Raw genomic sequence first — 26,690 nt, 5'->3', positions numbered from 1 at the left:
ATCGTTATACAGAGTTAGGTGTCAAGCATCCAAGTAATTTTCTGGGGCTTAATCCTGCTTTTTGATGATTTTTTAGATGGGTTTCAGGTTCTAATAATCCCCAAATTATGTGAGGGCTCTCCTCTCCTGGGTAGGAGGATCTGTTGCTGCTCCCCTGCTGAGGTCAGCCTCTCAACAGCAGATGGGACTCTTTTATGAAGCAGCTGGCCTCAGTCCACCCCTCTCTCGCTCCCTCCCAGTCTCTCTCTTGCAGAGGGGGTATGTTAATGTGATTATGTTTTCAGTTGCTTTTCCAATGTAGTGAGTCTATGTCATCCAAAAATTATCTGGAAGCTTGACTGTCTCCAAATATGGGCCCAGATGTCCAGCTGTGATATGGCTTCCTTCCCCTGCCGGTGTTGCAGCTGCAGCCAGTCTCACCCCTGAATTAAAGAGAGTTATCAGGCAGCTCCATTGTGTCCCTGTGGCTCTTTGGACCTTTAAACTTCTATTTAAAGACCAGAAGGCAGTGAAAAGGGTCCCAGAAGGAGCTGCTGACACTCTGCCCTTTCTGAAATCCTTTTGTATTGTCCCCTCAGCTAGATACCAGCACACTTTGTACAGCAAAAGAGCTTAATTAAATTTTTACCACGTTCACTGCAGCATTAAATGAGACAAGACTATGTAAACATTGCTTTCTTCTTTCAGATGAACATGCTAATGAGGCTTCAAGAGGCAGCCAACTATTCGAGCGCACAAAGCTGTGACAGTGATAGCACCAGCCACCATGACGACATTTTGGATTCATCCCTTGAATCAACTCTCTGAAAGGGACAAACCTTAGTGGAGGATTATGGTAAAATATGTTTCCACTAGACCACTGCCAGTATTAAAGCAGCACGCCGAGGTCCCTGAGCGAGAATGGTGTGTTGTAGGTAGGCAGGAGACCTAACTGCAAAGTCAGGAAGAAAAATTGAAGTGGAAAGCTTGAATAGTTTAATTTCAAGGCATTTCAATACCTATGGAGCCAAGTGAGACTCCATTTGTCAACTGGAAAGGGCCCTAGACCAAGGGCATCTAAGCAGATTGCACACGTGTTAGCCAAACTGGAATATTTTTTTGCCCTTTTCCTCTTTCTCTCTCTGTCTGTCTCTCTCTGTCTCTCTGTCTGTTTCTCTGTACAAGTTTACAGTGCAACTTCTGGTTTGTTTTTTTTTTCCTTTAGTTTACCCTGAGGTGCTGCATGAACAATGCGGTCTTCTCATTCTCTTCTAACCTCTGTTGTGCCACATGGTGCTGGTCACAGGACTGCAGTGGTGTTTGTGTTTTACGCTACTGCCCATTCCAAAACAAGTCAAAGATGATGATAGTAACTCAGAAAGCACAAACAGTATTGTGCAATCACCAGAAAACATGACTGTGATATGCTGGATAAGTGCCAATTTAATTCTAACTGCCATGGTCACGGTGATGCTCTCCATCAAGTTTTTAGTACACAAGTCACAGTTTTTATAAAGTTGTTTTTACCACAAAGGTCTTTTTTAACCACCTGCCCACTCCTTAACAACAGTTTTATACCAATTATTAACCAACACTGATTAAAGGCTTTTTAGGGCTTCATTTGTTTGAGCCTTTTCAGTGAAAGAAGGAACATTTCTTATGGTGCTGTCTCACTGCCTTAAAACAGATTTCTAGAACAGTTTTACAGTTGGTTTAATTCCTAAACCATTGGTAATTTACACTGTTTTTTTCTTCATTTACTAATGAGAAAATGTCAGTTAACACAGTAGCCTCATATCTGTATATCATGATTTTTTAAAGTAACAGATAGGAGAAAGAACAGTTGCTATATAATATTTTTATCTTGTGAATAGATTGCTCTGCCTACCCTCAGAAATACACAAGGAACCCAAACCCACTTCCACTGCCACCTAAATGCTGAGAAAATCGGCTCAAATCCATTTGGTCCCATGGAATGGAATTTTTGGAGGATAGATGTTTTGAATTCTTATCCAGCAGAGCTGGATGCACTTGATGCAGCATGAGCACAAATATATGTGTTTTTTTCCTTTTTCTAGTTTTAGCATGTTGTTTTGATTGCTATTGTTGTACATGAAGAATTCATCATAAAAGAACACTGAAGCAGTGATGTCCACTGTGGAAGAGGAAGAGTTTATACTGTAAAAGTGGGTTGGTTTTGCACAGTCTACTGGGTGGGTATTGTAAATATTTAAAAAAAAAAAAAAAAAAAAAAGCCTTGCACAAATCAAATCGAAAACAAACAAGCAAACAAAATTGTATTTTATTCTGTTGGTGTTAAGAGATGTTTCACTTGCTGAGATTTCCTGTATGTTGCGAACAAATACAGAATGCAAACCTTAAAAGCTGTTATTACCTGGTGTGTTTGTCCTGTACTTACAGTTGTTATGACTATGCAGGAGCTATCAATGCTACAGTCAGCATGTTTCAATATCTATACAAAGCCAATACATTTTGGGGGGAAAAATATCTGAAAATGTTTTAAGTGCATATGTCACGGCAGGCTACAATCAGATTGCATTCAAACTGCTCAGAATAATCGGAAACACTCTTTTACCACAAGAGGCATCCGGTTAAAATAGGTGCATATAAACAAGAAGGTATCTAAGGGCTTTGGCATTGTGTAGACATAATACTGTACACCTCCATAGATGTTACCTTCAGGATGTGTATTTGGTGCTATTAACTCTTTGTGGCCGCCCTGTGGTCACTCGCTGTAATACAAAGATAATGCAGTTTCCAAATGGCACTGAGCTGCATCACTGAATCTAGAGGTTCCTACACGGTGCTATTGCCCTAATAAATCTCTAACTGATTTTATGCATGTAGGATTCAGTCAGACCAACATCATGCCCCCAAATCTGGATCCACTTCTGATGCAAAATGTCAGTGCATACACCTTGACTGACTCAAAGAACTGAAGGAAAGCTGCTCTTTCCTGTACCTGTGCTCTGAGCAAACTGGCAAATCTTTTCCTGTCGTATTTAACACACAAACACACAATATTAAACGTACAAAATTTCCTGCAATACATCTCAGTGAGTCCACCTAGTTTACAACTCAGAAATTGTTTGTGAAACATTTGTCTGTACACATTTTATATTTTGTACATTTTTGATGTAACATATCATGTAAATAGACAGAAACAGTGAAATAAATCATCTGAAAAGTTTTGTAGTCTTTGTAAAGCCCTAATAATAAGTATTTGGTGTCATCGGACTTAACTGGATGATGTATTTTCTATTGGTTTAATGTTCCTCTAGCTTGTAAACCAGCTTGCATTTATTTTTTTGCAGGTGTGCGCACTGTATCTGTCTAAATTATTACTTTGCCATTAAAGTGGAATTATTTATTGAAAACACGGTCTGGTGTTTTTGCAGTCAGGACCACTTAACGGTTAGATACTATTTCAAATATAAAAACATATAAACAAAATGACAGACTGAAGGATGTCATTTTCTGTATTCAGCAGAACTAATCTCCGTAGAAACAAAATTAAGTACTGTTTGTAGTTACAGTGATTCAGTATGATTTTTGAATGACTGTTTCTGTGGTGGGAACAGATTGCAGAGTTCAGAAACAACTTTACAGTCTCCCTGTTCTCAAGATTATCTTCAAACACAAGTCTATTGATTTCAGTGGTGATAAATCTGTGCAAAACTGGCACAGTATTATGTCTTATTTTTAAACTTGGAGGACTTAGAGCTACTTCCTCAGCAGGTATACATCAGTATGATTTAATAGAATTCAAAGAAAGAAACTAGAATTATGTTAGTCAGCTAATCACATACTTTGATGCTGAAAGAGAACATTATGATCCTGCAATTTCTAGCACCTCAGCTATAAGTGTCAGCAGCAGGTCTGTAATTTCTCCTGAAACTGTGGTATCCCTGGAAAGGCCTTTAGACATAACAGTATGGAGTAGAACATCCAGCACCTCGCTGTCAATGTGACTAATTATTCACTGGGTGGGTTTGGTTTTTAGGGCTTTATTTGTAGTTAGATCTTACATATCTCTTTTCAAAAGAAAAATACCCCAAACTGTCTTTTGTTATGCCTTTTCCCCCTATACTAGAAAGCCAACCACAATCAAGAATATCTTTTACATGTAAGTAATAGTCTTCCTTGCTTTTCTTTCTGATAAGTCAAGCAGCTTTCTCATTCTTTGCTTTTCATGATAAGGCATGTCCTTCAGATCTCAGTGCATTTTTTGAAGGACTTTCTGACTACTTTTTGATTTGTCAGAATCCTTTCTAAAGTGTGGGTATGAGAACTGCACATGGTATTCCTGTGATGATTTTACTTTTGCTATAAACAGAACTAATATCACCTTCCTACTCCTACTTCATATTTTCCCTGCTTAGGCTTCAGGGCTAATGTTCACTTTCTAATTGCATCATCCTACTGCAGGCTCATGTTCAGTTAATTATCTACCACGACCCTGACTTCTTTTCATGTTTCATCATTTTGAAATACTTTGTCCAATCCTGTCTGTATAAACTATGCTCTTTTTTTCTTAGACACATGATTGCAAATTTATCTGTATTAAAACAGGATATTCAAATCACTCCACCCTACCAAACAATTCAGATCATTCTCTAAAATCGGCATCTGTCTCATTTGCCAGTCCACCAGCTTCCGTGACTTCTAAAAACTGCTAACCATCACCTTACTTTGTCTTTCAGTTTGTAGGTAAAGGTAGTATGTGATGTTTTGTCAAGAATGGGCCCCTGCTGAATTCTGCTAGGACTCTCCATGGAGATTTGTTTTACAGCTACATTGTTGGGTCACTTATGTCATGGGTATATTTGCATTCCAGTTAACGTGGGTACGAATATCAGAATGTCATACAAAACCACGTGTGTGTAATATAGGAAATACATGATGAGTTACATGGCTTCTCCATCACTGTAGATCTCCAAGGATGGATTAGATTAGTTTCTGTTGAAAATTACATATGTAGAGCTGATCTTACATGGAAAGGGGAATAGACTAGATGACTTTAGTGATCTCAGTGCAGCTTTCCTATAATTCAGTGCTGCAGCCTTTGCACATTATCCACCTGCCATTACTTAAGGGAGAAGATAAGACATTTAATTGTCAAAATCATTACGTGTCTACTCTCTCAGCATATCTACCTGTTAGCCCCCATCTGGAGACCTGCCTGGTGAGTGCCCAGGTTCCCATAACAGGAACAGGAACGGGAATGGGGTAGTGCAGCCTCTGAAAGTGTTTTTGGTAAAGTACTTAAGACATTGCTCTTGCTTATAAGAACTCATTTTTTGTGCTATCATTAAATAGCCACTGTGTTTCTCAGCATGCAGTACTTTTTCTTGATAACTGAATACTGTCACACAAATTAAATGCTACCACTAAGTCTGGCAGTGCAGGAGCTACAGTTGCACTATCATGGGAGAAATATATTGCTGAGTAATAATACTAGAAGCAGAAAATAGAATCTGTCATGAAAGATAAATTAACTAAGATCCAGGCCATGTGACTTTGCCTTTCTACACTAAATTGCATTTACTGTTATTTGTTCAGTTACAACCTTAAACATTGATAAATAGCAATGAGTGAGAACACTGAGTGAAGTCCTGTCTTTAGTAACAAATTTCATAAATAAAATAATGTTTTGCCTATGTCAGTGTATTTACTTGGTTTGTAAGTTGTTTTTATTAAATCAGATTATATAATTTAGGAATCGAAAATGCATCTTGACAATTGAATACCAAAGCTGAAAGAAAAGGCACCTTGTAACTTTACATAACAAAATAAAGCATTTACATGGTGACACATAACCCTCATTAATAATTTTATCGTGCGATAAATGGATGGCTCCAAACGAACAAAGCAGACAAAACACATACTAACTCTATGACCAAACCCCAAGGACATAGTGAACTAAGTCATTTAAATGAGTGAACTCTATTTTAGCATAGATAATTCAATGTACCTTAAATATGTCCGGCTAATCCTGTGTTCTGCACTCTACAAGTACAATGAAAAGACATACGCAGACTGAAAGATGACTCTTCAGTTTTAAAAGTGAAAAGTGAAGACTGTTAATGCAGGTTAGCTGTTCCACTCATGCAGGCTACATGAAATAGAGATACGGCTTTTGTACAGCAGTCAGCTACCAGAAATAATTGGGTGGCAGAACAAATAATTTAGCTCCATGATTACCACTTCATATAACTGTCATGATTTTTAGTGTATCTTCTCCCAGCTTATCCAGGTCAAGCTAATAGCACTGTATTGGACTAGTGATACTAACTCTTGATTGTGGTTGGGGAAAGTGACACTGGAGGCAAAATCTCATATCTTAACTGAAATAACGTTACAGAACAAATTGTTTTTCATCTAGAGGAAGTAAAAAATCTAAAGGCTATATAAGAAAACTTTATTGTCTTATTAGTAATGACTGTGATTAATCTCATCATTAATGTCTTTGTATTACTGCTTTTGTAGTACCAAGGTGTCTCAGATATCTTATAGTTTTCTTGTAAAAACAAATTATCTTTCTTTGTGTAAAATTATACTGCTTGTTTGAGAGCTGGTTAATACCTTGTTTCAGACTACCAGCCTATTTAACAAACTAAATCCACATACAGTAAATTTCATCTCTGTCTTAAGGGTCTCTGATGTTAAAGAACATGTTTAGTCTATATGTTCCAAGTAAGTGATGTTCTTTAATTTCTGTCCTGAATATAGCGTTAAGCATGTGAAGTGTTTTCTTAATTTAGATTTCAGTGTCTGCAGTTCATTCTTCCATAAACTACTGTCTTTAGAGGATAAGATGGTCAACTAACTGCTTCAAGATTCAGCTGAACATTGTTTGCAGTGATTGTGTAGAATACTACATTCAAGAATTATAATTTAGTTGCATACTTAGACACAACATTCAGTAGGATGCCATATTGCCTGTTGTGATGTTCTCTGAAGTTGAATAAAACCTTCAGACTATGTTGCTTATCAGAATAGAAGGAAGCCTCCTCCTTTTCTGGAATGGAGCAGCTGCTAGCAATAAAACCTAAGTGCCTGTTCGTAGCTGCAGGACAATAGAGAGGTTACTCTGCCTAGAGGAAGATAGATAAGCTACAGCATATGTTACAGGACATGCTGGAAAAAAACTTACAGACTGGGAAAATACCTGTATTGTTTAGCTGTTACCATTGCCTGCTATATATCAGAAACAATCAGGTAACTTTTACAATTAATCATAATTACCAGATATTTGCAGGTTTTCTGAATGATGCAGTAATAAAAATATAAAATATTGGGCTGAATGTCAATAGAAATCTTAGAACAAATAGACCTGCTTTAAAGGTTATGATATAGTGAAGCTCTCCTCTTAATGATCAGGGATATACTATGATAAATAGAAATTACATCTATACCCACAGAAACCTCCATACTTGCTGAAGAATCCTGAGTCCTGTTCTTGTTCTTCGTCTGGGGGAGCAGAATAAAGAGAAAAAGGGGCTTCTGATTTATTTCCCTATTCACATGTGTAAAAAAATCCCCTTGCTGCTGATTCTCTCCCCTCAGTTTTATTAGCAGACATGCTGAATATCAAACCACAGCTGGTTTCCAACTAACAAGGCTCTCCTTTGAAGCCAAAATGATGCACCAAAGAGTATCAGAGTAAATAAACTTTGGAGGTACCACAAGCAGGGGATATTTTTGGTCTTGTTTCCTGCCAGCTCACCAGGCAGCTGCTTCAGAACCAGAATTATGAAGGTCTGCAGCTCTGGGTGAAGTTTTGTTCAGCACCCACAGCGTGACGCTTCTTCTGAGAGCGCCAGGCAGGCTTGTTGCAGGGCTTCAGCTCCCAGCTTCCACAGCAGCCAGAGGGGGTAGGGTTTTCTGGCATCCCTCTGATTCTGGGGAAATACCCACACTACCCTCAACCTCCATGGAGGAACGCCTCCTAAAGTTGAAGATGGTGCAAAACCTGTTAGGATCTTTGGAAGGGGCAGGGGACAAAGCAGATGATTTCGCTGATCTGTTCGAGGCAATATAAGCAAAACTACTTATACTTTCTGGAATGAAAGCATGGAACTTTTGTTTTTTTCTAGTGGAATTTTTTAGATAAGCTTTTACTGGAAGTATTCCAAACACCCAGAGAGGAATTTCTTGTAAAGGTCATTTCTCTGAAACCAGCGTTTTGATGTTAACACAGTCTCCTTAACAGTTTGTTTCAGCTGCAGCGGCAACATTAACTGGAGAGTGGGGTCAAATTTGCTTTGCTGAGGCAGACATTGCAGCTTGCTCTGAGAACTGCTATTCCCAAAACAGGGAAGGTACATGGTCAGAGAACACCAAGCACTTGAGTTTTAGCCTTTTTTTTCCCTTGTCTTGGATCCTTTTTCAGATAAGAAAATAGCCCCTGGCACCATCACAGCTTTTCTCTCTCCCAATGCATTTCGCCCTCTTCCCTCTCTGCCCTTCTGTCATTTAGCACATCCCTTCTTCCTCTTTTGCCTTTTTTGTACATGTTCCTCTTCTTACTGCAGTTCCTGTTGACAGTCGGTTTGGCTTCCCTTCTCTCCCTGCCACCTTTCAGTTGTCCATCTCCTCGCTCTCCAGAAGGTTGCTTGCCACTCAGAGCATGCAAGGACAGCATCGTGCCCCTTTCTGGCTCTGAAACTGAGCATATGCTGTCACAGCTGAGCAGTGTGTGGCAACAGCGATCCGGCCAGCAACATTCCCTCCCAGTCACTGCCTGAGCGCTGGATGTCCTGCCAGCACCATGGTAAGACTCATTGCTGTAGCAGGACAGCAGGTTCTGGGAAGAAGCCCCTCCCTTGCCTATGGCAATATGTTTGCAGTTAAAAAGCTGAATGACTTGCAAGGTCATGGCTCCTCAGTGCTCCTGTCCATTTCTGTATACCACCCTCTCTGCTGACTGAGAAATACTAAGTTAAAAAACAACCATCCACTGTTTTTTGTACTCTGCCAAAACTAAGTAGCTCATATTTTGTAGCCTAGGGAAAGATGCTGTGGGATGTAAGATGGGAGACACGCAGCCAGCTAGGACATAAGAAGAGTCTCCAAAACTCTTCATCTTTCAGACTGAGTCTTTTCAAAGGCATTTTATTCTTTTACTTTATTGCTTACTGGAGGAAAAGAAGGATATCTTCATTCTGCTGTGACCAAGAAAGGTGAATTTTCACTGTAAAAAATGATGGAATTTCAATTCCGTTTCAGAAAGTACAATCAAGAATATCTCATCTTGCAAGTGAACCAAAGTGTCATTGTCAATTTGGAAGAAAATTAGAAATAGTCATGTTACTATAGTGATATTTGTTAAGTAGTCATTAGCTCTGGGCAAACAAAGAAAACATTTTTCCATAGCTGTCACTGGAATTACAATAATCAGATAATATTATTTAGTACTTGCTTAGTGCTTTTAAAGCACCATTTCAAAGTACGTTAGAAAGGTCAGGATGAGCATTATTGGTAAGGAATGAATGGGAAAGAAATCTCATTTGTGGCAGCAGGGTGTGATAACAATATAGCACAGCTTCATGAATAGACCTGTGCCTCGAGATGCTGCTAATGAAGAAAGCCCTAGAACTGATTGACGTTCCTATTATCTATCATCCCTTATTTGGGAGGGGGATATATATACATAGCTTCAGAACATTTTTTGAACTGTTATCATGTAAAATACTGTTTTCATTAACTGAAAAAGATGTTTGGAAAGCCTTTTAGACCCCTTTTCCAGAGGCTTCTAGAAAATACAAAACATTCTGTTGCCTGCGAGAATGTATCCAATCATATATTCACATATGGAGAAAAAGAGGAAAAAGAAAACATTGGATTTGGGGATTTTAGAAAAGTGAACTTCATGGGGCTGATGATGTTACCTAAGTGAAGGAACCTGAATTTAATTTTCAGTGGTGACTTGAGACTACTTGAGTAGACTTCATATTATCCCTTGCTAGTCTTTAAATTTATGGTAGTTTGTGACAGTTTTCCTCAAAATCTCTATGCTTAGGGTTAAATATGACAATGGAAAACATTTTACCCTAGCATCCCAGCAACATTTATGTCTCTGAATTCTACATTTAAGCTCTCCCAGTTAGCAGGAGTTGCAGGTCTCCATGGCCTGGTAGAGCAGGGATTTCCTGTGTGCCTTTGAGAAGCAGAGAAGATTAATCACCTCATATACTGTGATTTAATGTTATGTCTGCAAATGAGATTTCCAGGCAACTGCTAGACATATGGTTTTGGATTCTGTATTTTTAGTTTGATAACAGTAATCTTAGATATAACTAACTCATTTACGGACTAGTCTAGTCCAGCCAAAAGACTCCATTTTATTAGGACACAGTTAGGCAGACGTTCTGGCAGCAGCTTCTGTAACACCATTAAACATGCTCAGCCTAGCTTTTCTCAGGAGATGGCAGCAGCAGCATTCCTGAGATCGCTGCAATCATTTCCACTTACTTTGGGGTGCATGAGGTGCAAAGCAATAGTTGGGTGGGAAACAATTCCCCCTTCCCCATGAAAAATCCTCCCTGAAGCTGTGTGGAGTGTTGCACTTAAAAATACAGACCTGTAAGTGTTTCACACAATGCAAGTGATGGTTGAAGTGGTACAGCTAAAGAAATATTAAAGTTCGAGTTAGCTAGACCTTACCTGAGCACTTCATAGGTAACCCAAACCAAGTATTTCCTTTTGTGTCAACAGAACAAAGGCACTTTAAGCAACACTGTGGCAGGGTAGCACCATTGCATGTCACTGCTATCAATTTGCCTAAAAATGTCCCCTCTGTAGATGCAGAAGAGGGCTGAAGAAGAAAAGTGAGAGCAGACTGACAGTGTTTCTGCTGGGTGGTGATCAGGATTTCACTTTGCCATGGGAGATGCAGGGGAGGTGAGGGAGAAAAGAGCAGGGGGGCAATAACATGGCAGAAGCTGGCAAGGAGTAGAGAAAGCTATTTTTAAAACCTCTTTTAAAAAGCAATGTTTTCATCTATATGTCTTTCTGATGCTGTATTGAGAGCACCTGAGCATTTATATGTAATGATGAACATGACATGGCTTGTTTTTACCATAATCTTTCCCCCATGGGGAGGATCAGGGGCAGAAGAACATTTTGTTTTCTGAAGACATTTTCATTTGTCTGTCTTTAAATACATGCATTGCTGTGAGACTGAAGAAGTCAGAGGTGGGTCTCAAGCAGCAATAGGTGAGGAGCTCCATTGCGATGTGAATCTCCCAATGCAGCTTGCCTGGGCAGGACCCACCCTGCACACAGAGGTCATATACACCAAACGCACAGAGACATCAAGGACTGTCTTCCTCTCACAGTACAACTTCTCGAGTATTTTTATTTTATCAATGTGTTCAGCTTTCTTCTAAATGCTATGAAAACCCTGTGTGTAGCTCAGAAAGAGGTTTGCTACATACACAGCATCTTGGCTTGTCAAAGGTGGCTACAGTGTTTTGTGTTACCTGAGGTTTTCTAGGGCTGTGGCCTTCATGCTCAGATATATCACAGGGCTTTAGTACAGCTGACAGGTGAGAAAAGCAAGAATAACCATCACCGTGATCTTACCCTCCTCTCTTGTGTTCCATTTCAGCCTCCACTTTTCATTGGTTCTTTGATCACATCCAAGTATGAGATGGTATTGGTGGCAGTGATATAATTTTCTGTGATAAAAGATGAACTATATGTGCTGAGACTAGATCATCAGCTTATTATCTTGGTTAAGAAATAAAAAATAAAAGGGTCTCTGATCATTAATGTAATGGCTACTCAAAAAAAAATCCAGATAAAAGCAAAAAAAACCAAACAAAAACTACAAATAATTAAAAAAAAAACCCCTAAATAGAAAAAAACAATAATGCTGTACCTTTTTTCTACTCAGTTCATCTACCCAGGTGGGAATCCCACCTAGGGAAACAAATTTTCTTACACAAAGATGGTAACTTGTCTCACTTTCATAGCCAGTCCCTCCATCCATTTCTGCTGTCTTGAGTAGGCTGTAGGTTTCCCTGAGCCAAGAGCAGTGCCCAGATGCTGAGTGACCCTTGGGGCCAGGGTTAGATATTTAACACAAGTTGTTGTCACTGTTTCATCTTACTCATCTAAGAAAGCTAGGACACGCCAAGGGTGGCTACACAGCCCTCTTCTGCCTAATGCTTACAGGTGGTAGAAAGGGCCAGGGTTTGTGTAGGCCTCAGCGGGAAACTTGTATATTTTTACATACACCTGTAACCTTAAAAAAAAAAAAAAATAAAATTAAAAAGGAGGTGGGGAGGAGAGAACTGCAGTTAAACCACACCTGCTTCAATGTGGAGAAACTTGCAGAGTGTCTGAGTTATTTATTCATGTTCTTGGGATGCCAAATAGTTGAATAAGGAAGAAAAAGTGTCTTCCTTCAGAGAAGGACTTCTCCCTTTCTTCCAAATATGCCTAAAAGATACAGCTCCTTGGAAGGTCAAGGCAGGTGACTTTTGAGGTATAATATAAATGTTTTCTAAACTGATACATTTTACCCCTCTCTAGAGCAAGCATGTCAAGGGCTAGACTTGACAGCATGGTGTTTATGTGATAGCTGAAGAACTATCGTTTAAGAAAGCCATAGCCAGGACTGTGATAGCAATTATCTGTAGGGCAGAAGGAATGGGAGAGACTACAGAAGCAGAGGTAGTGTGTGGGAGCCGCAGTCCTTATCTAAAAACTAAGGAGTGTTTCTGTACTGCCTTTCCCCTCACACCCTTCTGATTTCAAATGGTTACTGGTGTGGAGAGGTGAGTGGTCTCTGCTTTGTTCTTTCCAGGTGACACAGCTGGAACCTTTCTGGATCTAGTTCTCTCACTGCAGCTGAGAAACAGAGGTTATTAGTAGTAGAGGAAGGTTTGTGAGAGAATAGTTTAGAGAAATATGAAGTACTTGCTATTACAGAACTGCTCTCAATTGTCAGGATATTTTACATTCTTTCCTGTTTTTAGAAGTAAAAGCTGAGCAAGAGAACAAAATTTTCATGTGTCCCCTTCCCACCTAAAGTGGTAAATTGTAGGATGAGGAAGCTGAGTAGGGATCAAAACGAGGGTGGTGAAACACTGGAAGAGCTTGCCAAGAACTGCTGTGGGATTTCCATCCTTGGAGGTGTTAAAAACTTGAAAGGATATGTCCATGAGCAACCTGCTCCAACTGCTAAGTTAGACCTACTTTGAGCTAGGGGCCAGATAACATAACCTTCAGAAGTCACAGAATCATTAGTCCAACATTGGTAACACAAAGGCAGCCAGGACTCTGGCTGACACCTATTTTCCCCTAGTGCTTTTGTGTAGTGCTTGACTGGGTAGACTTTGATAGCAGAAATGCACATTCTTTGACAGAGCAGGTGGTTTAGACACAGTCTTCAACTTTGTTTAGCTGTTATTGTAGAAAATCAGATTTGCTATGACTTTGTGCATGTAATATTACAGCACTTCACCTTAATTATACACAGAAACTAACTTTGTGCTCCCTGTTGTCCTTCTGGATACCAAGATCAGCCAAAAGTCTTGTGTCCATGCTAAGTATTTGAAATTTTATTCTACCAGTTTGTTTAGTGTGGGCATTAAGATGCGGTGCAAGCAGAACTGACTGCATGCTGACTCTGGCTTGTTAAAAGTTTCACAATAAGGGATAATGACAAAATTGTGGTGGGCCTTGTACTTGACACAAGCTCATGACTTTAAAGAACAATTATCAATTATTAGACCTATTTAGGCATTCTCTCCACTCTGTAGAAGAGCTTTCACTTCTCAAAAGTCTGTTTCTCAAACATGTACTCATAAACAGTGACTATTGACATCTCTTATCTTGCTCGTAGAATAAATTCCCAGAATCTTTTTCAAGAACTGTTTTTTTTTTTACTCCTTTAAACTATCTCATAGTTATTCTCTGACTGACTACTGGTTTACAAACTTCTGTCCTGAAGTCTGAGTTTTGGAACTGGAAAATCTATTCCAGGCAGTGGCATCGGTGCCGCCTTTAAATCCATACAGTTTACCCTGGTCAGTATTACCTTGTGTGTGCAACTCTTGTTCATATGTTTTTAAGCATGTCTAGTATCGTTCATGTCACTGTTTATTTGAGGCTGAGGTCCTATGGAGTGGCCTGGAGTTATTCAGTTTGCACCATTTATTTTTTTTAAAGTTAACCGAATTTCTCAAGTAGTCTAAGCTTGCTATAAATTGCTATGACCAGTATTCATACAATGCTTTTGAAGAATTCTTGGCTACAAGAATTCTGTGTTTTGTAAATTGCTATTAAATCCCTGCTGGTTAACAAAATCCTACATTACTCCAGAAGAGAAAGTATTTCATCATCGTATAACATAATTATACTATTTGTCATCTTTTCCTACTGCAGTAAATGTATTTCTATGTTCTTCCTTCCATCTATGATTATTGACAGGTCTATAATTTCTCTTAATTCTTAGAAATTTTTTTTTGTTCAGACTCTGCTTTGTGAACTTAGAATCAGCTCAGATTGCAACAGGCTGCTTCTGGTTTTGCCTTCCTTCTCAGTATTCCTCCATTTCTTCCTTCTGATTCATACAAGTGAAAATATCAGAAAGGCCTTAGAATAGACATACCAGAAGACAAACATTTCTAACTTATATAGACATATGTATACACACATAGAGACACATAAATAATATTTTTTTATATATTATTCTATTTACGTATTTTTCCACTTTGTCTCTTAACCGATTTTGTCCTGCTATTGTTGTTTTCATTTAAGTAGAGGAATTACAGTTTTGGTGTTGATTTTAAGTTTCCAGTCATGTTAACATAGTTCTGTCAAATTACTTTTTCCAAATGATTCATATCCTCTATTTAATTTTCAGCTTCAAGAACACTATTCGTTATCAGTAATATTTTTATTTCTCATTCTCTTTGTACAAAGCCAAAGTAAAAAGTCGTGATTACATCTGTACTGTGGGTTCACATCCATATGACCACAGAAATCACAGCAAGGCCCTTTCTGTGATGCCAACACATCACACGCTATTGCTAGTTTCTGGCTCTGTGATCCAAACCCTAATTATCTGTCAAGATGAGGCCTAATACAAAGTTCCTTTGTGTCGGATGAACACATCTAACTTAAGACATGAACATAGATAGATAGGTTAGTATTGGCAATGTCATGAAGAACAAAAGCCCTCATGATAATGCAGTATTCCCTCATGACTCTAAGTTATTAGATGTGTAAGATGGTGTGGATCCTGTTCTCTAGTCTGTGTTTTTATGATGAGAAGTGAACACCAATTACAGCTCCATGTCTTGGAATAGTTGATACCTAAGAATATAAGACATTGTGTTTCCCAGATAAAAGACTAGTAATTCTTGACCCTGTCCAATTCTGCCCTTCAGCTCACTTAATTCACCTGAAATTAGATCTACCGAATAGTCCTAGCATGCTGGTCATGCAAATGTTTCCATAACATCTCAGTAATACTTGCTAGGTGAAATGTATGCCCTTTGATGAGCAATTCTGATTCCTGTTGTTCATTAATCAGGTCCCTGGTATTGCTCTATAGGCAATTAGAGATTTTTTTTTTGCTCCTCATCTGCTTTGATGTCTTGATTAATTTTGTTCACAAACCTTATTTTGAAACTCAGTTCTTCTTTTCATCTTTTCCCTTTTTTGTTAAATATCTTCCAATTTGTTTAGCTGGGCTGTCCCCTCAGAGTTTTCATTAAATTGACATAGATTCCAGCCAAATCATAGAACCTCTTTTTCTTGTGGAAGGTTAACCAAACATGCTAGCAGAAGAGAGACCATCAGTCTTACAACAATTACCTAGGCAAAACCCAAGCAGCAGACAAAAACCCTCAGTCTCTCTCTTCAGGTGATAGTGAAAGATAATTGAATTCCAGGAGGACCACCAGTCTGTGCCCTTCCTTCAGCCCACTTCTGAGTTTCTCTGAAACAGTCTATAGACCACGAAGATGCAGCATCATTAGGCCACTGTCTTCAGTTTAGCCTCATTACTGATTTCACAAGCCTATTGAATCTCAAAGTACAGTAGAGGCTACACTGTAATGTAGAGATACCCATCTAGCCTTAAATGAACTCACTTGATATGACAATCTGCAACGGCCAGAGCCCTAGAAGTGTAATTTACTGGAGAGGGAGGAGACTGTTAGCTTGCTTTGATTTTGCTGCTTGCTTTCCTGCTGCCAAGACTCAAGCAAACCTGACCATTTTTTTTCTTCTTTTCTTGTATCAGCTCTGAAAACTGGTTCTGATACTGCAATACCTCACTGCAGACCTGCCAGTAGCTGTACTTAGAGAGTGGCACCTTGTGTCTCTGCCTTGGTGAGATAGCACACCATCTGCTGTCTCCTTGTCCTTTACAGGATGTTCTCTCTATTCCATTTGGGGGAAGAAGGCATCACATCAAACTACATTCTGATCTGCAGACTTGTTTTAAACATTACATGCTTGAACCAGAAATTAATCCACACTATTAATTGAAATATTTGTTTTAACCAAACGCTCTCAAACTGACTATTCTTTCCTGAATCCTGATTGATATTTGGAAAATCTGTTGTACTTGACCTGAAACTTAAAAATCCAAACCCAAAGCAAAACAAAAAAACCCAACCAAACAAAACCAACCAAACAAACAAAAAACCCCTATAAACCTTCTATCACAACTAAATTCAAAACAGGATGGACTGTTTTGCACTAGCCTGTCTGACTTGTTTAGGTAGATGAAACTCTCTTTTATGGGTGTACTTAGTTTTCTTATAGCTGAGAATTCTGTGGATGTCTTATTTTCCCATTTCTTTACAGTAGCTTTCTGTTCTTCTTGGCTAACTGGTACCTACAATATTAGTTGCAGTTATTATGTCAATGACCTAATGACCTAACGTGAAATTCCTCTGTTCTCTTTGTTGTCCAGAGCGCAACCATTCTTCTCTACCTTCCCATCCTGGTTCTGGTTTTCTCATGTCCATTGGCTATGAGTCACAAATATCTCTCTCCCATTCTTCAGTGGACAGCTCTTTCTCCTTTGAAACTTTGCCTTACCTTAAGCTGTATCCCATCTCTACTTCTTGGTCTAATTTATCACTCCTCTGGAACAGCCATCATTTTGCATTTTAAATACAGGAAGTTTCTCCTGGCTTGTAGTAGGAAAAAACCCACAGCTCATCTGTTATCAGAAATAACCACTGTGGTTTATGATTTCTGAACTCCCTAGTGAATCTAGCTACTAACCATACTTTAAAAGGAAATATCTGAAAAGATATAATAAATCTGCATGCTTTTGCATATAAACTAAAGACTTACCTGGTATTATGAAGAATCTCCTCCTTTGACTGTTCTGCTTTTATAATTCATCAGATGAAATATCTAAAATGGGCCACTGGCCACTTGCAGAGGAAAAAATACTCAGATAATATCACTGAATTGTAATGTAAGGAATTTCTAAGTGTGAAATTCTATAATCTTGGCAAGTCATTAAGCCCCAAAATATTTTGAATGGATTTCCAGATGAGTTGAAGAGCAAGCATGTATTATAACTGATATTTTTCCAGTCTCCCTGTCTACAACAGTAACAAATAATGGTAGCTATGGAAAACACTTTAATGATATATATATATATATAGCTGGACAGAAGTCATCAGCTAATTTCATGTTGTCATAAATGTTTTTACATTATTTCAAGTTAACATAAATTTATTACTCTATTACAACTTGGAATTATAATCAGATTAAACAGAAAAAAATTCTTAATAAGTATGTATTTGATGGGATAAGGATAAATCCTTGAAGACGAGAAAAAACATTGTAAAGATATTTATGAAGGAATGTAACATAGTTAAGCATTCAAATCAGTAGAACTGCAGGAAGAACAAGGTGAGGTAAGTAAATATCAGCCAGGATTTAAACTCCCTGTTGTACCTCCTTGTATTGCAAAAGCATGATAGCACTGATGTGGAACAGGACTGCCCAGTCTTACTAGCTCTGAGGATCTACCACTCATAAAATTTTAATAACCTTTATAACATGCAGCTTTTCAGAGATAAAGAGCCTGGATGTAAAATTACAGTCAGTCTTTGTGCAGTAAAAGCTAAACATACTAAATAGCATCTAGACTAAGATGAACTAGAAGAAAATAAACATGCTAACTCCAGAATTAATGAGGAGATATTGTAAAAATCTTGGCTTTCAATATGTATTGATTGGGGGAGGGGAGGTGTTGGGTTTTGGTTCACTCTTCACAAAACCTGATTCCTGCCACGATCCCCTTTGAAGTACAGAGGTGTTGCTTTTAAATCCATAGTCCTATTTTAGTACTCTAAACCAGCATCTGCTTCAATTATTCATATGTATGCCATATAAATTGCACTTGAAGGATTTGTGCTCTTGAAAACAGAAGCTCTTTAAGACAATTTCTTAGCCCCATCCTTCATGATGTGTATAATCATAGCTCCTTAAGGTAATATTTTAGGCCAGTCCTTTGAGATATATGTATTTGCATAGCATAAGTTCAGGAGTAAAAGACCAGGAAAGTAGTTGTAGCAGTGAGGACAGTGATGAGGAAAAGGTGAGTTTGGAGAGACAGGCTCCTTTGCTGTGTGGAGATAATATAGGAGGCAGTGTTTAAGGGGAAGACTAAGTTGAAGAACCAGAAGAACGGAAGTCAGGAAGAAGCAGGGACACTGGTTAGGAAATTGGGAAGAACAACGCAGGTGATAAAGCACAGATCTTCACCAAAGTTGCAGGTGGGAGCAACCAAATGCGAGGGGAGAACCTTGTCCCACCAAGAATATACCTTCCAGCAGAGAATCTGGAAGGGAAGGGAGGAACGAAGCTCGTGTCTGAGAGGACGGTGTTTGACAGAGGCTTGTAATTGAATGAGAAGTCTGTTGGCAGACAGCAAGTCTGCGTAAGTGCTAGAAAAGGTCAGCCAAGATGTAAACTCCCAGGTTTGGTACCAATTCATTGTCTTTCTAAGAAGGCCTGCCCTTCTCTTTCTGTCCTGCAGCTTTCAGTATCCTGAAACTATATGTACTGCTCTCCATATAAAGACATTATGTAAAAAACATTTTTTTTTCTCATTCAGTTTCCTGCAGCGTGACAGGTGGCATGGAAGGCAGAACAGTTGCACAAAATACCCTTTTTATATCAGGCAGCATTAAAATCGTGCTGTTCGTTGAGTGTGGCCCCATTCCTACTGAAGTCAGTGGGTGCTATTGAGCAAAGCTACCATGATGAGATTAGGCCTTATGCTTTTGAGGCGCTGCCCCGTTATAGTCCACACCTCAAATAGCATCTTTCCTCTAACAAACAAGCAGGGATGGATGGGAGCAAGCTGCTTCCCTGCCTGTTTCCTGCAGCACTATTTTATACCCACCGTCTGCCCACCCATCTGTTCAATCCCTATTACGAAAACTGAAAGCATTCCTGCTTTTTAAATGGGTGAAAAATGCCTCACAAGAGAAATAGGTACTATGAGATCTCCATCAAATGACTGCCATGCTTTTACCAATTAAACAAAATAAAACCAGGAAATTAGAAAGACTTTTAATTGTTGAAGGATATGGTCTTTTCTGAGCATATTATGACAGCAGCATATTTTGTCAAGGATTTATCAAAAAGCCAGTGATCAACTCTGATGACACACAGACTCAGTTGAGGACTCCTAGGTTAATCCTGAAGTGTTTAGTGGAGCAAAGCTGCTGGCGAATGCTTATGGGAGCCTTTTCCTGTAGAGTGAGCTGCAAAGCTCAAACCTGAGTCCACAGAGCAGCCACGAATGTTGGGAAGCCACCAGCCCTGGGGAACACTTCACAGACAAACTCCATGTGGTGGCACCATCAGCCATTCAGTAAATTTTTCCCTCTGTGCACCTGGCTTTAACCACAGATAAAGCTTTGGAGCTTGTGACCAGGCCCTAGCTCACATCTACCTTGAGATTGGCAGGCTGGTCCTCTCCTGACTTGAGAAACAAACAAGGCAGAGCTCAAAGGGGTCAATGAGAGGCAGGGAGAGTTGCTGCCATGGTGGACTCTTCTTGGACTCCTGGATCCCTGTATAGGCAAGCCCCAGCGGGAAGCAGTAGGGCTTGGTGACCCACAGTGATGTCTGCTTTGCTGTATTATTGGGGCTGCTTTCCTTAAGAGGGGACCTCTCCTTGCAATGACTGAGGCCAGTACTTGGAAAGGCATCTTCAGAAAAGTCAGCAGGTGATGGCAAGCATCCCCCCCTTAGTGAAGCTATGATTCTTCTGTTAGCTGAGAAAGCAGAAAGGCTTTCAGGTTACAAAGCAAGAAAGGGATTTTTCTACAACAGCCAGATAAGTACGCCCATTAGGACGCTCCTTGAAATTCTGAGGTAAGGCTACTTGGTGTTTTACCACGGTTTGAAGAGGTATATTGAGATGGCAAAGACTCAGCAATACTCCTTGAGCAGTGTCATGGTTTAAGCCCAAAGGGCAACAGAACACCATGTAGCCCCTCACTCGCTCCTTCCCCCTCTGGGATGTGGAGGAGAAAACAAAACAAAAGGCTCATGGATTGAGAATAAGGACAGATAGGGGTGATTCACCAGTTACGATCACGGGCAAAAGACAGGCTTGACTGGGGAAGAAAAAAGAAGATCAATTTAATTTGAACACCACCACCACTTAATTTACCAATAAAACAGAGTAGGACAGTAATAAATACAACATCTTAAAAACACCTTCCCCCTACCCCTCCCTTCTCCCCAGGCTAAGCTTTGCTCCCAATTTCTCCACCTTCTTCCCCCAGCAGAAAGGGGGATAGAAAATTGGCGTTGTGGTCAGCTCATCACCTGTTGTTTCTGCTGCTCCTTCCTCCTCAGAGGAAAGACTCCTTATGCTCTTCCCCTGCTCCAATGTGGGGTCCCTTCCATGGCAGACAGTCCTCCACAAATTTCTCTGACATGAGTTCTTCCCACAGTGCTGCAGCTCTTCACAGACTGCTCCAGTGTGTGTTCCTCCTGTGTGTTGCAGAGCTTCCAGTGACGAACTGCTCCAGCAGGGGCTTCCCTCAGAGTCCCGGCCTTCTTTGGGCACAGCCACCTGCTCTGGTGTGGGGTCCTCCATGGGCTGCAGGTCAGCATCTGCTCCACTGTGGACCTCCATGGGCTGCAGGGGAGTCTCTTCTACATTAGACCTCCTGCCCTCCTCCTCCTTTCTTCAACTGACCTCAGTGTTTGCATAGGTATTTCCCTCACAACCAACCCCTCCTCCTCTCCAGATTGCCTTTTTCAAAAATGTTACCACAGAGGTGTGGCCACTGTCGATACTTGGCTCAAGGCTTGGCCAGAAGCAGGTCCAACTTGGAGCTAGGGGAGTTTCTAGAAGCTTCTCACAGGAGACATGTCTGTGAGCCACCCCCCTCCCTCGCTGCCCAAATCCCACCACATACACACAGACCCAACACAAGCAGGGAGGGAATTTACTTGCTTTTACATACAGTCATAAGGATCACCATCATCCAGACTCTTAACTTCAAATCTTACTGCTAGCTTTGCAAGTAGCTGGGGAATAATATTTGCAACAACTCCAAAGAAAAAGCTGTAGCAGGAACTAGGTCTGGCTATGAATGGGGAGTGGCTCATTATGTTTTGTGGCCCCTAATTTTTGCTCTTCTGGTAATCAAATCAGTTTACTCATCAGCTGTTCAAGAAGGGGAAGAAAATAAAAGGTAGACTGAAGACCTTCCCTGTACCAGGAGAGGACACTGCTGCTGGGGCCTCCTTGGCTTATGAACAGATGAAGGTGGGTGAAAACAAAGAAGTGCTTGTGTGGAAACAAACCTGGGTGGAAAGCAGCCTCTAGAAATCATGTAGTTGAGAGCTGCATTTGCCTTATTATAAAAGTAGCCAAGTTCAAGCAACATCTATTTTATATGGCATCTTTATAGAGTGATCTAGTCTTAAATGAGGACCTGCTACTAGTAACAACTGTTCATTTTCATTTAAGAAAAAAAAAAAAAACATCCCACCACCAAATCTTGCTTTTTGCCAGAGTGGGCTGGTGCTGAACTTCATATTTTTGTGACTTTTCATAAAGCCAAGACAGCTCAACACCCTGGCTGTGTTTCATACCATGACTAATGCCAACTAGTTTCACTGAAATCAAGGTTTATGAAAGAGACTCTTCAAACGTCCCCATTTGAAGCTTATGGCTTAGACTCTTATCTGAGGAAAAGGAGTCATACACAACACAGAAATGAATTTTAGCTTGAGTTACTGAATGTGGATTCAGATCCCAATAAAAACTAAGTCACTGAGATTTGGGATATTTTAAAGTATGGATTTCAAATTAAACTGCTCTCCCTCTACTGACGATCTTTTCCACACAGAGAGCATCTTGCTGTATTAAAGAACAGGCTTGTCAGCAAACAATGTGTTGCAACAAAGACTTAGTCTTTTGCACTAGGCTTGCCACCAATTAGAAAAATAAATATTCGAAACTGCCACACAGCTGCATTTAGCAGGAAAATATTTAGACAAGTTTCTAGCTGAGAGAATATTGTCTACCATAAAATTTGGGTTGAAAGAAGGTTGAATACCGCTATTGGTACAAATGATGCTAATACTCAGAAGATTGATCCAACAAAAATTACTCTCATTTTGTACCAGTTATAGACTACAAGTCTGACTCTGCAGTGCTTCACAGTGCTGCAGGGCAGAAGACAGCTTGCAAGATGTGAAGTTGAATGTTGGGAACTGTAGTCTGTGCACAGTGCAGCTCCATATTAAAGGTTATGACAGACCTGCTTTCTGCAGGCAGACTGCAATATTTCTGACAGTTTCTAACCTTCAGTTTGTCTAATATTACAGTCTGGTGCTGGCTAAAAGGGAACATTCTTCTGCAGTTTGAACAGACAGTATTTTACATAAACAGGTGAAATAATTGAGTATTTCTTAGGTGATGAGAGAACTTTTATAAAATCAATTTCTTGTCAGGGAAGCAAAAGCAGCTGCAATAAGACAGATTGCTCTTAAACCCTGCTTGAGGAGCTTGTGGAATATATGGTTCAGTCAAATGTATTTATTATTTTCTAAACTGAAAAATCCCTGCAATTCTGTCTGAGCCTACAGAAAGTATAGCTGGCCAAAAGGTGCTCCAAATACTAGAACAGAGGAAAAAAATAGTGGGAATTTGGGGAATCAGAGCCTGCTTTGATGTTTCTAATTGGTATTTGGACACAGAAATCAGTGTGTCCTTGGTACGCCTGTGCCAGGAAACCAGGCTGGTGTGTGCCAGCCGGAGCAGGGCTACAGCTCCGTGGTGCTGAGGCCACTCTTTTTGCCACCCCTGCTCTTCCCAGACCTGCATAAAACTGCTGCTCGTATCTGAGTCCCATATGGCTCATGTAACCTGTAGATACTGGAGCTCGGCAGTCATTACAGACCCAGAGGCATGGAGCTTCAGTCCCAGACTCTGGGGTGCATTATGGACTAAATGAGATCTCGCACTCTGTGGCTAAGGCTGTAATTGCCATTGTCAGCACCCTAAGGCTGCAGCTGCATCTGCAGTAGATATAAATATATGTGCAGAAGGTACTAAAGAAAGCCTTAATGTGCAGAGAGAAAAAAAAATAGCTGGAAGTCTTCAAAGAAAGAAGATGTGTATTAAGATAGAAGCTCCCGACTCCCACAGCAAGTAACAGGTCTTCAAGAGGGTTTTCTTTTTGCCTGTGTTGGCAACCACTTTGTTAGATAATTGCTGTGTTCCAGCCAAATAATACTGCTACACAGCTTCTGGAGATTGTCTAGTGCTTACCAGGGCAGAGAGTTTGTCCATTTTATAAGGGTTACAGACAAAATAATAGGAAACTTCTAACATTCTGTCTTTATTGCTGTGCATGCTATTGGGACTTAGAAATAAGTTTTGCTGGCAAGGAGTCTGTTTTCTGGTATCTAGCACAAGCAGTTGTGCTACAGATGTGTTTATTTTCTTCTGGAGAGAAGGGTTCATTAATTTGTCTTTGTTATTAAGATGGGATTTCTCTATTAAGAATGCAGGGAAGGGAAGAGTCAGTGAAGTACTTTTCTTCTAGACTACACAACTATGCAAGCAAGTAAGAAACTAACATGTTTTTGCTTCTTCTTACTGGTTTGCTGCTACTTATAATTGTGATAGAGGAATACAGTTTACCTTCTTTCCCCAGATTCTCTGGGGTTTTATAGGAAGCATGTAGTGTGGAGGAGGACAGGACGTACAGTGTGTTCCAAGTTGAGACATGAAATTAAAGAGCAAAACAATTTGCAGCTCTTTGCAACAGCCTCCTAATAACTCCACAACACAGTGGAGAGGGGTAGTCCAGTATCTCTTGTAAGACTATTTTAATCAGCTGGTCCAAATACCAAAGTAAATCTTTACCAATTTGCCAAGAAGCTTGTTTAAATGCAAACAGTGATTAGTTTCTTCAGCAAAATTACTTAGAAGACTACAGGATGAGGCAATTTTGTCACTTTTTGCAGTTATGACAAAGTCTGGTACAGTGGCTCGATACCCTGACAGGATGCTGAGGATGCCAGGTCTTATTAGGCTCCTGATCTGTCCCTGAAAGAGCATAAGGGCAGCAGCATTTCCTTCACTGCAGCAAAGCACTGGGATCATAGCCTGGATTCAGCTGGTCAGGGTATACCTGACTCAAGGTCATATTGTGAGTCCTCATATAATGCATGCAAACATGATCTTCCATAAGCAACATAAGGTTGACTAAGAACACTTTTTATAAAATGACATGTGGTAGATCACGATCAGTGTCTTCTTGACATGATTTGTAGACTACAGAGTTAGGGATTTGGTAGGGTATACGATCTCACCTTCATCTTTGAATGTATTTTTCTGAACATGGAAGGCATTTGCTTCCTAATGTAGAAAACAAGCCAAAGTAACTTTCTTCCAATGATAGATCATTAAAGTTCTGATATCTAACATTAAACTATATAGTTTGCTCCTTTTATTGAAACAGATTTTTCTAGAGAGTGATTCTCCTCATCTGAAGGCAGGCATTTAATGTAGGTCAAATTAATTGCTCTTTGGAGGCATCTATTTTTATTCCTTGACTATAAAGGGAGCTTGAGACGAGTAACTCATCCCAACTGAAAGTGAAACATCTAAGCCAGAAGGAGACAAATCTCGAACAATGAGCCAGAGAAAGCTCTGTGGCGGGGAAGTGTGATAAACCTTGCCAGGCTACAGACATCACCAGTGTAAATGCAGTGTAAATTTTAGAATCATAGAATGGTTTGGGTTGAAAGGGACCTTAAAGATCACCTAGTTCCAACCTCTACCATGGGCAGGGACAACTTCCACTAGACCAGGTTGCTCAAAGTCCCGTCCAACCTGGCCTTGAACACTGCCAGGGAGGGGGCAGCCACAGCTTCTCTGGGCAACCTGTTCCAGTGTCTCACCACCCTCACAAGAAAGAAGTTTTTCCTTACATCTAATGTAAATCTTCCCTTTCAGTTTAAAGCCATTACACCTTGCCGTATTTTATGTTATTGTTTGACGTGCTAGTAACTCCTTAATACTAAGCTCCTGTCTCTCTGGCTTTATGGTGCCCATATTTCTTCTCGCTGCATTCTTGCATGATCTCTTCCCTTCCTGGCTAACAATTCTTGGTCTTCCCTCTCCCTCACTCTTTCTTTGTTAGGTTTCTCCTGACAATTTCTTTCTCTTGACCTCTCTTGTAAACAGGAAGGGAGAGGAACCCTATAGGTGTCACAGAATTACAGAATTGTCTAGGTTGGAAAGGACCTTGAAGATCGTCTAGTCCAACCATTAACCTCACACTGACCATTCTCAACTACACCAGATCCCTCAGCACTACGTTGATCCTGCTCTTAAACACCTTCAGGGATGGGGACAACACCACCTCCCTGGGCAGCCCATTCCAATGCTTAACAACCCCTTCTGGAAAGAAATGCTTCCTAATATCCAGTCTAAACCTTCCCTGGTACAACTTGAGGCCATTCACTCTTGCCCTATCACTTATTATTTGGTTAAAGAGACTCATCCCCAGCTCTCTGCACCCTCCTTTCAGGTACTTGTAGAGGGCGATGAGGTCTCCCCTCAGCCTCCTCTTCTCCAGACTAAACACCCCCAGTTCCCTCAGCCGCTCCCTGTACAACCTGTGCTCCAGACCCTGCACCAGCTTCGTTGCCCTTCTCTGGACACGCCCGAGTCATTCGATGTCCTTTTTGTAGTGAGGGGCCCAAAACTGAACACAGGAATCGAGGTGCGGCCTCACCAGTGCCGAGTACAGGGGTCAGATCCCTTCCCTGTCCCTGCTGGCCACGCTATTGCTGACACAAGCCAGGATGCCATTGGCCTTCTGGGCCACCTGGGCACACTGCTGGCTCATGTTCAGCTGGCTGTCAATCAACACCCCCAGGTCCCTCTCTGATTGGCAGCTCTCTGTCTAATGCAGAACTGCATGAGCTCACAGTTCATCCCATGCAGAAGAGCTTTAAGGAGTTGTAATTGCACAAAGAAGGATCTGAGGGTTTGAGCACTGTCCTTGGTATTGCTGGCAGTGCTTCTGTACGAGACGAGCTTCTTTCATTCTTTGATTTGGGGGTTTGTATCTTATTTTTCTGTCAAAGGGAACTATACCAGCGTCCTGCTTCTGCAGATGGAAGCAAGTGTCTGG

The 26,690-nt window shown here is 40.3% G+C and overlaps 1 protein-coding gene across 3 annotated transcripts in view; it reads left to right on the top strand.

The window, feature by feature from the left end:
- NAV3 (neuron navigator 3) overlaps nt 1-3,356 on the top strand; it is a 270,447-nt gene extending 267,091 nt beyond the window's left edge. For all 3 annotated transcript variants that reach the window (XM_074902825.1, XM_074902824.1, XM_074902826.1), the window contains one exon: nt 688-3,356. In XM_074902825.1, coding sequence (XP_074758926.1) covers nt 688-807 — 120 coding nt within the window. In that variant the 3' untranslated portion in view covers nt 808-3,356. The remainder of the gene's footprint in view (nt 1-687) is intronic.
- Nucleotides 3,357-26,690: the final 23,334 nt, after the last annotated feature.

This window comes from Athene noctua, chromosome 3, assembly GCF_965140245.1.
Source record: "Athene noctua chromosome 3, bAthNoc1.hap1.1, whole genome shotgun sequence".
Lineage (NCBI taxonomy): Eukaryota > Metazoa > Chordata > Aves > Strigiformes > Strigidae > Athene > Athene noctua.
Note: the sequence above shows the minus strand (reverse complement) of the source record. Positions and strands in the feature narration are given on the sequence as shown.